This window comes from Oncorhynchus masou, chromosome 11 (genome assembly GCF_036934945.1).
Source record: "Oncorhynchus masou masou isolate Uvic2021 chromosome 11, UVic_Omas_1.1, whole genome shotgun sequence".
In the NCBI taxonomy this organism is placed as follows: domain Eukaryota; kingdom Metazoa; phylum Chordata; class Actinopteri; order Salmoniformes; family Salmonidae; genus Oncorhynchus; species Oncorhynchus masou.
The window spans coordinates 12,509,939-12,521,960 of NC_088222.1; the positions used below are offsets into that span (position 1 = coordinate 12,509,939).

The 12,022-nt window shown below is 41.7% G+C and overlaps 1 protein-coding gene across 1 annotated transcript in view; it reads left to right on the forward strand.

The window, feature by feature from the left end:
* Window positions 1-1,180: 1,180 nt before the first annotated feature.
* The window catches only part of LOC135548124 (endoplasmic reticulum metallopeptidase 1), a 51,975-nt gene continuing 41,133 nt past the window's right edge, over window positions 1,181-12,022 (forward strand). Inside the window, exons 1-2 of the mRNA XM_064977414.1 lie at window positions 1,181-1,752; window positions 3,402-3,706. Of these exons, the coding sequence (XP_064833486.1) occupies window positions 1,478-1,752; window positions 3,402-3,706 (580 nt within the window). The 5' untranslated portion in view covers window positions 1,181-1,477. The remainder of the gene's footprint in view (window positions 1,753-3,401; window positions 3,707-12,022) is intronic.

Genomic DNA, 12,022 nt, shown 5'->3' on the forward strand with positions numbered 1-12,022 from the left:
ACATTCCCAAAGGCTGGCAGATGGCGATATTGAGTCGTTTCATTTCACCGTCCGGAGGGAATGTATGCAGCTGGCTTTACACACATATCCTTCATGGACCAATTCGCACATAAAACAATCATTCTCCACTTAGGCAGCAAAGCCGTCGATTTCCTCCTTAATTCAATATTCCTCCTTAACTCGATTTCTTAATTTATTGGTGAGATTTTTTTTTTTTTTTACTCACTATTAAATCAAGTTAAGGAGGAAATCAATGCCTTTGCAGACTGAATGGACAATGTTTTATATGCGAACTGGTCCACGGTGGATACGAGTGTATAGAGTACCACAGTATGAGTCATAATACCCATAAAACCTAGCAGTCAAAGAAGGAAATGGTTCCAATCTTTTTTCTATCATTCATTTTTTCCATAGTGAATTTTAGAATCCTAAAATAAGTACTGTTTTTTTTATGTTGGCTTACCCTGGTGTGATGTTTTGATAATTGTGTAAATCTCTCTAGGACAAGGTGACATATATTCGCCTATATTTAACCCCCAATATGAAATGCTAATTAGCTGCTAATGTGGCTATCATAAAGAATTACAAATGCCATTCATGGTGATCTGGACTAGACTGCCGAATTGGTAAGAATCTCTGGATTAACTATCTAATGTTAACTAAATTTCGTAATGAATAAATTGGCAAAAAATAAATACATTTACAATTCTGTGAACTGTCTTGTGCAAGTTCTAAATTGACACAATACCTGTTAGCAAAGGTTTCAGCTAGAGATGACTTGCAGGGATTTGTAGTTTTGCAGGATGTCTACATTGATACTAATTTACATTTTCAAATCTGAGAGTAAATACATATATTGATAAAATTCACCTTGTCCAAGAATGATTTAGGCGGTTACCAAAACATCACGCCAGGGTAAGCCTACACAAAACACAGCCCTTTTTAAAGTGTTTCTTATTCCCTATGGAAAAAATAAATGGTGGAAAAACGATTGGAACCATTTCCCTGTTTGACCGCTAGGGTTTGTGGGTAGCCTTGTGTGTGTATATATATATATATATATATATATATGACATGGGTTACCTACAATATGAACGACCCAGAGCACATTGGAGGCAATTTACAAACGCACCCAGTGGTTTTTCTCAAAGTAGCCGGGGTGTAACGTGTCCTACTTATATCAGTGCACTCATAACAACCTTATCATTAGGAACTTATATTCGAGCAAATAAGTTATAAAATGTTTTGTTAACCATATTCGACACTCATTGAGCTCCATACAAAACTCGTTAGGCGAGCGAAAAAGCGCGAACTGCTGGAGATGACAGATTTTGGCCCCAGTTATCTCTCTCGCTTCGCCTTTTCCCCTCTGCTTGTAGTGAGAGAAGTTTGTCCCTCTTCGTGATCTGTCCGGTGTTCCAGAAGCGACGGTTGCTGGTGTATTGGACGTTCATATATATGTGTACCAGTGGCAAAGATGGAGAAGGACACCACTATTAGGAGAATAAAATCCTTATACGGGACGCAAAACAATGTATCGGAAAATAAGAATGACTCTCAGGATCAATGTGGAATCAACGGCTGTAGTGAAGTGAAAAAGAAGCCTGAAGTGAGCTTGTACCTGCTACACGAAGGCGTCGGAGTGGCACTGGTGACTGTATTTATTCTGGTGCTGTGGGGAGTCGTTCATTTATCATTACAGCAGCTAGTCATTGGAAAGTCTACTGGCGAGTTCAATGCTATCAGGGCAAGGTAAATCTTGATACTGTTGTCAATTGAATTGTAGATAGCTATATTCTCAACAAATTGCATGTATAGAATCTCTGATATTAGCCTAACGTTACTTCTTCCATTGCGATCGCTTCCAGTTTGCAGTACGGCGTTAACGACACCAATGTGTGAGATAAACAACTAGAGGAAAGGTTATCTCAGAGTTGGTTCCACCTAGCTACGCTACAAGCCACTGGTACTCGTTGTCGTTGTAGGTAACCCATGTCAGGTGTCGCTAGGGTGTAGCTAACGGTCGGTTCATAGGAGGGAGTTGCGGGGGAAATATAAAGTCACCCTTCTCCATTGTTTCTTGACAGTTTGTGGCGCTGACATAGTCTGTCTGTCAATAGTTGTCAATAGTGAATAAATATCAGACACAAATAGACCAGTTATCCTCTACATTTGAATAATTGTAGCATAACCATTTTCTAAATTAACTACTTATTTTATTTCCTATATTCCGTAATTAACATATACAAGGCTGCTTTTCAGTTAATCAGAGAGCAGTCGGATGCTTATTTGATAAAATCCTGCTTTATGACACTACTAGTTACAGAGATGTAGACACATGAACCCGATGAATGTGTTAGATGGGACACATACAGTAGGTGATATAATCTGAGGGCAACCCTAAAGCTAACATACAGGAATGGAAACCACCTGGAGTCATTAAGGACACTGCAGTCTACCTAGACCTAGCCACACCCATACAGTCCATGTAGACTTCCTCCTCTCTTTAGTGGAGGAAGGGAATTGAAGAGGTGGGGACAATGTACATTAGCCTTATGAAAGTGTCAAATAATGTGACACCTACATAATCTGAGGGCAAACCTGTCAGACATAGGCTACAGGTAAGGGAATCATCTAGAGTCATTTTGATTTTACAGTCTAGTTGACCTATCCACAGCCATACAGTCTATGGGGACTTCTTCCTGTTTTTAGTGGCGTAAGGGAAGTGGTAGTCTGGTCCCAGATCTGTTTGTGCTGTATTGCCAACTCCTGTGGTGACAAAACTGTTTGGCTCCTTGACAATGACCATAGACATTGGCATGACAGCTCAAACAGATTTGGTAGCAGAATAGGGAAGGGGTGGGGGTGAGTGTCTACATAGGCTACCTCAATGTAAACTACCACATAGACCCTGTGGAGTGTCAAATGACCTACAGCCTTATTGGTGTGGATCTTATTGTAGCTGCCAGAATTTTTGCAAACCAAAGAAACAGGAAAGGCTTTGTCTCTAAGAAAACGAATGAACAGGCTCTACAGTAGGCTATTTACAGTACTGATATGACGAGGCAAACAGTACGGGATGACAGTCATATCCCACTTTAAAACATTGCCATGATGCCTCGCAATGTTTTAACTTTTCTAATATTATTATACACAACAAAACGTAGTATACGTCAGGTCAAAGGGATGATAATATTAGGCCTAGCCTACATTTGGAAGTTGTTAGCTATGCTTGCTGAAAGCAAAGCACAACTCTAGAAACTGTTCATACTTATTAAAACAACTTTTTCAAAATGATTTAAATGAGACTTGATATAAACTGCAGATGTAGTAGGCCTTTACTTAACATGTCTCACCTGATTTGCTGACTCACTCCCTGCATGCCTTTCCCTTTCTGCCAGGAAGCACCTGGAGCGTATCACCAGCGTCGGTCCCCGTCCCACGGGCAGCCCGGAGAATGAGATCTTAACGGTTAACTTCCTGCTAGAGCAGATTGAGCACATCAAGGCCGATAGCGCCTCAGGACCCCACTCTGTCACTGTGGACGTCCAGCGACCCACAGGCTCCTTCAGCATCGACTTCCTTGGAGGGTTCACCTCCTACTATGACCGGGTCAGCAACATCGCTGTCCGCCTGGAGCCCAAGGCTGGGGCTCAGCACCTCATGCTGGCCAACTGCCACTTTGACTCTGTGGCCAACAGTCCTGGTACAATACAATACAACACAACCAATTATTCTTTATTATATCTTAGGGTTTATTATTCACCACTCCCAGGACCACACACACACACACACACACACACACACAAAACAACCATGATAACACAACCATGGTTTTCACACACAACAGGCCGAATACAATCACTATCTCAAGCTATGACCAGGCCTGGGTCTGCTTCCCTTACATTTCATTTAGTGGATACAATCATGTCTGTGTGAGTAGTGTTGTTAGTTACAGTTACATTACTGAAGAGAATAGCTAAAATACATGTTATGTAAGGCAGAAATGGTCGAGTGTATGACTGATTCTGACAGATGTTTGTTATTTAGGTCAAGACAGTAAGCAACAGTAGTAGTGGTGGTGTACTGTAGTTCAACCACAGTTGGGTGGGGAGGTCCTATTAGTTCATACAGTAACGTGAACGCAAAATCATCATATTTAAAAAACAAAAAAAAAACATGTTCTCTATATATGTATAACCCCTAAGGCGTCCCAGCCTAAACAACTCAGTAGAGTTTGCGTATATATTTTGACAACCTTTTGGACTTCGGTGAGATTTTATTTCTGGCTGTTTGGCCACTCAACGTTTCTTCTTGAGGCAAGATGAATTTCAGAGCTGAAGTCTACGCCCCTTAGTCGGTGATTGGTCAACAGTAGGGATTCTTCAATAAAGTATTTTCTGTCATTCAACGAGGTGATGACTCATTTTCATGCACATTTTTTCATTGCGAAATACTGCACCAAACATCTTATTTTCGATATTAAAATTGCGTGACTAAGATCTCTTCTGGCAAAAACGTCAAAGTTAATGACCGATTGCTTGAGTTATCTTAGATTCATTCTGACTATTTTGAAGAAGTGTATAGAGGCTATGGTGTCTCAAATTGGACAAATAGTACCATTGCCGCTTTTTTTTCTAGTTTTTCAAGTGACAGTCTTTTAAGGGATTACGGCTATGCGCCAGCTGAATGGAAGCATGCTGACGCCTTTACTCTCCATTAAATGTAATTACACCATTATATCCCTGAAAACAGAGAGGACAAAACAGGCTACAACTTACAGTCCAACATGGTGCAAACCAAGAATAGTTTCAGACTGAATCTCAGATTAAGCCTACATACAGTTCTCCAACTATAATTAATTCCCCATAACCCTGAAGAGCAATTAATGTTCTCTAAAGTCTGGACATGAAGTTTTGTACCTTTAAACCAGGAAATTGATACCAGAAGAGGTTGTTAAATACATTGGACGGGGAGCAAGAAAATAAACACAACCCAAGCATTGGCATGTTCCCTTCCTCTCTGGCTTCCACATACTCTCAGACAGAGGAAGCTGGATTCAGGAATTCAAAACATGCACATTGTGAAAAAAAAACAGAAGAAAGAATTAGCACATGCATTGTCCCACGTGATGGTTGTTCTGTTATCAAGCAAGGCCCAATGGGGAAGTGTGTGTGAACAGGGAGGAAGCAACGGTCACCTGTTGGCTCAGTTTAACACACAGACACACACACACACACACAAGCCCGCGCACTCACATTGACATACGCTGTCGATATAACACACTACACATACTACATGCACACACACACACACATTTCTGAGGATAACAAGACTACTGTTTTTTGACAACATTAGTTGTGGTACGGCCTGACCGGCCTGTCAACTACGCAGGGCTGGATTATACGATTCTCTTTCTGTCTCTTACTCTCTGTCTTATTCTGTCCTTTACTCTCTGTCTTATTCTGTCTTTTGCTCTCTGTCTTATTCTCTCTCTTATTCTGTCTTTTACTCTCCCTCTTACTCTCTCTCTTATTCTGTCTTTTACTCTCCCTCTTACTCTCTCTCTTATTCTGTCTTTTGCTCTCTGTCTTATTCTCTCTCTTATTCTGTCTTTTACTCTCCCTCTTACTCTCTCTTATTCTGTCTTTTACTCTCCCTCTTACTCTCTCTCTTATTCTGTCTTTTACTCTCTGTCTTATTCTGTCTTTTACTCTCCCTCTTACTCTCTGTCTTATTCTGTCTTTTACTCTCTGTCTTATTCTGTCTTTTACTGTCTCTTATTCTGCCTTTTACTCTCCCTCTTACTCTCTGTCTTAGTCTGTCTTTTACTCTCTGTCTTATTCTGCCTTTTACTCTCCCTCTTACTCTCTGTCTTATTCTGTCTTTTACTCTCCCTCTTACTCTCTGTCTTAATCTGTCTTTTACTCTCTCTCTTATTCTGTATTTTACTCTCTTTCTTATTCTGTCTTTTACTCTCCCTCTTACTCTCTCTCTTATTCTGCCTTTTACTCTCCCTCTTACTCTCTCTCTTATTCTGCCTTTTACTCTCCCTTTCGCTCCCTCCCTTCTTACACAATGTGTCAATGTGAGTCATTTGAAGAAATACTGTAGTAGCCTATATATCGCATATCATTGAGTATAAATATTCACATACTGAGTATAGCCTAAGCTCCAAGTCGATAGCGTTCCTAGGCCTACCATAAATATCATCCTCCTCAGTCCCTGATTAGCTGCTGTAGTTGTTGGGTGTTTCAGTAAAAAACATTGGCCTGGTTAGTACTCATCGTGTTGTTTCTACCTTCATAAGAAAGAGAACCTGCTCGACAGGAAATCTCTAGGCAGGTCTCGACTTCTTGTTTTGGGTTTTCCTCCTTCAATGTTTTTCTTTCCTATATAAACTCAGCAAAAAAAGAAACGTCTTCTCACTGTCAACTGCGTTTATTTTCAGCCAACTTAACGTGTAAATATTTGTATGAACATAACAAGATTCAACAACTGAGACATAAACTGAACAAGTTCCACAGACATGTGACTAACATAAATGGAATAATGTGTCCCTGAACAAAGGGGGGGCGTCAAAATCCAAAGTAAAGGTCAGTATCTGGTGTGGCCACCAGCTGCATTAAGTACTGCAGTGCATCTCCTCCTCATGGACATGGCAGAACACTGACTTTCCTGTCTTGCAGGAAATCACACACAGAACGAGAGGTATGGCTGGTGGCATTGTCATGCTGGAGGGTCATGTCAGGATGAGCCTGCAGGAAGGGTACCACATGAGGGAGGAGAATGTCTTCCCTGTAGCGCACAGCGTTGAGATTGCCTGCAATGACAACAAGCTCAGTCCGATGATGCTATGACCCTCCACCTCCAAATCAATCCCGCTCCAGAGTACAGGCCTCGGTGTAATACTCTTTCCCTCGATGATAAACGCAAATCCGACCTTCACCCCTGGTGAGACAAAACCGCAACTCGTCAGTGAAGAGCACTTTTTGCCAGTCCTGTCTGGTCCAGCAATTGTGGGTTTGTGCCCATAGGCGATGTTGTTGCCGGTGATGTCTGGTGAGGACCTGCCAGGCCAACAAGCCCTCAGTTCAGCCTCTCTCATTCTATTGCGGACTGAGCACTGATGGAGGGATTGTGCGTTCCTGGTGTAATTCGGGCAGTTGTTGTTGCCATCCTGTACCTGTCCCGCAGATGTGATGTTCGGATGTACCGATTCTGTGCAGGTGCTGTTACACGTGGTCTGCCACTGCGAGGACGATCAGCTGTCCATCCCGTCTCCCTGTAGCGCTGTCTTAGGCGTCTCACAGTACGGACATTGCAATTTATTGCCCTGGCCACCTCTGCAGTTCTCATGCCTCCTTGCAGCATGCCTGAGGCACGTACACACAGATGTGCAGGGACCCTGGGCATCTTTCTTTTGGTGTTTTTCAGAGTCAGTAGAAAGGCCTCTTTAGTGTCCTAAGTTTTCATAACTGACCTTAATTGCCTGCCATCTGTAAGCTGTTAGTGTCTTAACGACCGTTCCTCAGGGGCATGTTCATGAATTCTTTATGGTTCATTGAACAAGCATGGGAAACAGTGTTTAAACCCTTTACAATGAAGATCTGTGAAGTTATTTGGATTTTTATGAATTATCTTTGAAAGACAGGGTCCTGAAAAAGGGATGTTTCTTTTTTTTGCTGAGTTTAGAATACCGGACAGTCAACAACAATAGCATACCGGACAGTCAACAACAATAGAATACCGGACAGTCAACAACAATAGAATACCGGACAGTCAACAACAATAGAATACCGGACAGTCAACAACAATAGAATACCGGACAGTCAACAACAATAGCATACCAGACAGTCAACAACAATAGAATACTGGACAGTCAACAACAATAGCATACCAGACAGTCAACAACAATATTGCACTGCAGGATGAGACAGTGGCTAACACAACAGTCACAGTTAACTGTGGAGAGATTTCCTACTGATAGTGGTGGAATGGGGCTGGACTAGTGGGGCAGAAAGTGGAATTCCATCCTCCTTTTGATGTGTCTAGTGAAATATCACCCTCCTTTTGTGTTTTTTTAAAGTTCTAAGACGGGGATAGATTTAGAGTAGAACAGTAGAAGGAGACAGAGAGAGAGTTAGTGACTAGACCGGCACTGCTGCACCCTGCCGGGTAATATGTGCTCCTGAGTCAACAGCTCCAACCACTGAACCAGCCTGGCATGAGAGGGGCATTTTGCCCTCCATGCAGCAGTATAGGGACACAAGGCTGAAGGAGGCAGTAGATTGTCTGATGGACAGTTCTAAAAGCCTAAGTAGACTTAGTGGTTAGGGAACTGTAGATCACATTGTGTAGCTTGTCTGATGGTTAGAGAACTGTTGCTATCATTGTGTAGCTTGTCTGATGGTTAGAGAACTGTAGATCACTTTGTGTAGCTTGTCTGATGGTTAGGGAACTGTTGCTATCATTGTGTAGCTTGTCTGATGGTTAGAGAACTGTTGCTATCATTGTGTAGCTTGTCTGATGGTTAGAGAACTGTTGCTATCATTGTGTAGCTTGTCTGATGGTTAGGGAACTGTAGATCACATTGTGTAGCTTGTCTGATAGTTAGAGAACTGTTGCTATCATTGTGTAGCTTGTCTGATGGTTAGGGAACTGTTGCTATCATTGTGTAGCTTGTCTGATGGTTAGGGAACTGTTGCTATCATTGTGTAGCTTGTCTGATGGTTAGGGTAGTGTTGCTATCATTGTGTAGCTTGTCTGATGGTTAGGGTAGTGTTGCTATCATTGTGTAGCTTGTCTGATGGTTAGGGAACTGTAGCTATCATTGTGTAGCTTGTCTGATGGTTAGGGAACTGTTGCTATCATTGTGTAGCTTGTCTGATGGTTAGGGAACTGTAGCTATCATTGTGTAGCTTGTCTGATGGTTAGGGTAGTGTTGCTATCATTGTGTAGCTTATCTGATGGTTAGGGTAGTGTTGCTATCATTGTGTAGCTTGTCTGATGGTTAGGGAACTGTAGATCACATTGTGTAGCTTGTCTGATGGTTAGAGAACTGTTGCTATCATTGTGTAGCTTGTCTGATGGTTAGAGAACTGTTGCTATCATTGTGTAGCTTGTCTGATGGTTAGGGTACTGTTGCTATCATTGTGTAGCTTGTCTGATGGTTAGGGAACTGTAGATCACATTGTGTTGCTTGTCTGATGGTTAGGGAACTGTAGATCACATTGTGTTGCTTGTCTGATGGTTATAGAACTGTTGCTATCATTGTGTAGCTTGTCTGATGGTTAGGGAACTGTTGCTATCATTGTGTAGCTTGTCTGATGGTTAGAGAACTGTTGCTATCATTGTGTAGCTTGTCTGATGGTTAGAGAACTGTTGCTATCATTGTGTAGCTTGTCTGATGGTTAGAGAACTGTTGCTATCATTGTGTAGCTTGTCTGATGGTTAGGGAACTGTAGATCACATTGTGTTGCTTGTCTGATGGTTAGAGAACTGTTGCTATCATTGTGTAGCTTGTCTGATGGTTAGGGAACTGTTGCTATCATTGTGTAGCTTGTCTGATGGTTAGGGAACTGTTGCTATCATTGTGTAGCTTGTCTGATGGTTAGGGAACTGTTGCTATCATTGTGTAGCTTGTCTGATGGTTAGGGAACTGTAGCTATCATTGTGTAGCTTGTCTGATGGTTAGGGTAGTGTTGCTATCATTGTGTAGCTTGTCTGATGGTTAGGGTAGTGTTGCTATCATTGTGTAGCTTGTCTGATGGTTAGGGAACTGTAGATCACATTGTGTAGCTTGTCTGATGGTTAGAGAACTGTTGCTATCATTGTGTAGCTTGTCTGATGGTTAGAGAACTGTTGCTATCATTGTGTAGCTTGTCTGATGGTTAGGGTACTGTTGCTATCATTGTGTAGCTTGTCTGATGGTTAGGGAACTGTAGATCACATTGTGTAGCTTGTCTGATGGTTAGGGAACTGTAGATCACATTGTGTTGCTTGTCTGATGGTTAGGGAACTGTAGATCACATTGTGTTGCTTGTCTGATGGTTAGAGAACTGTTGCTATCATTGTGTAGCTTGTCTGATGGTTAGAGAACTGTTGCTATCATTGTGTAGCTTGTCTGATGGTTAGAGAACTGTAGATGACATTGTGTTGCTTGTCTGATGGTTAGAGAATTGTAGATCACATTGTGTTGCTTGTCTGATGGTTAGAGAACTGTAGATCACATTGTGTTGCTTGTCTGATGGTTAGGGAACTGTAGATCACATTGTGTTGCTTGTCTGATGGTTAGGGAACTGTTGCTATCATTGTGTAGCTTGTCTGATGGTTAGAGAACTGTTGCTATCATTGTGTAGCTTGTCTGATGGTTAGAGAACTGTTGCTATCATTGTGTAGCTTGTCTGATGGTTAGGGAACTGTTGCTATCATTGTGTAGCTTGTCTGATGGTTAGGGAACTGTTGCTATCATTGTGTAGCTTGTCTGATGGTTAGGGTAGTGTTGCTATCATTGTGTAGCTTGTCTGATGGTTAGGGTAGTGTTGCTATCATTGTGTAGCTTGTCTGATGGTTAGGGAACTGTAGCTATCATTGTGTAGCTTGTCTGATGGTTAGGGAACTGTTGCTATCATTGTGTAGCTTGTCTGATGGTTAGGGTAGTGTTGCTATCATTGTGTAGCTTGTCTGATGGTTAGGGTAGTGTTGCTATCATTGTGTAGCTTGTCTGATGGTTAGGGAACTGTAGATCACATTGTGTAGCTTGTCTGATGGTTAGAGAACTGTTGCTATCATTGTGTAGCTTGTCTGATGGTTAGGGTACTGTTGCTATCATTGTGTAGCTTGTCTGATGGTTAGGGTACTGTTGCTATCATTGTGTAGCTTGTCTGATGGTTAGGGAACTGTTGCTATCATTGTGTAGCTTGTCTGATGGTTAGAGAACTGTTGCTATCATTGTGTAGCTTGTCTGATGGTTAGAGAACTGTTGCTATCATTGTGTAGCTTGTCTGATGGTTAGGGTACTGTTGCTATCATTGTGTAGCTTGTCTGATGGTTAGGGAACTGTTGCTATCATTGTGTAGCTTGTCTGATGGTTAGAGAACTGTTGCTATCATTGTGTAGCTTGTCTGATGGTTAGGGTACTGTTGCTATCATTGTGTAGCTTGTCTGATGGTTAGGGAACTGTAGATCACATTGTGTTGCTTGTCTGATGGTTAGGGAACTGTAGATCACATTGTGTTGCTTGTCTGATGGTTAGGGAACTGTTGCTATCATTGTGTTGCTTGTCTGATGGTTAGAGAACTGTTGCTATCATTGTGTAGCTTGTCTGATGGTTAGAGAACTGTAGATGACATTGTGTTGCTTGTCTGATGGTTAGAGAATTGTAGATCACATTGTGTTGCTTGTCTGATGGTTAGGGAACTGTAGATCACATTGTGTTGCTTGTCTGATGGTTAGGGAACTGTAGATCACATTGTGTTGCTTGTCTGATGGTTAGGGAACTGTTGCTATCATTGTGTTGCTTGTCTGATGGTTAGAGAACTGTTGCTATCATTGTGTAGCTTGTCTGATGGTTAGGGAACTGTAGATCACATTGTGTTGCTTGTCTGATGGTTAGAGAACTGTTGCTATCATTGTGTTGCTTGTCTGATGGTTAGAGAACTGTTGCTATCATTGTGTAGCTTGTCTGATGGTTAGAGAACTGTAGATGACATTGTGTTGCTTGTCTGATGGTTAGAGAATTTTAGATCACATTGTGTAGCTTGTCTGATGGTTAGAGAACTGTTGCTATCATTGTGTAGCTTGTCTGATGGTTAGGGAACTGTTGCTATCATTGTGTTTGCTTGTCTGATGGTTAGGGAACTGTAGATGACATTGTGTTGCTTGTCTGATGGTTAGAGAATTGTAGATCACATTGTGTAGCTTGTCTGATGGTTAGAGAACTGTTGCTATCATTGTGTAGCTTGTCTGATGGTTAGGGAACTGTTGCTATCATTGTGTTGCTTGTCTGATGGTTAGGGAA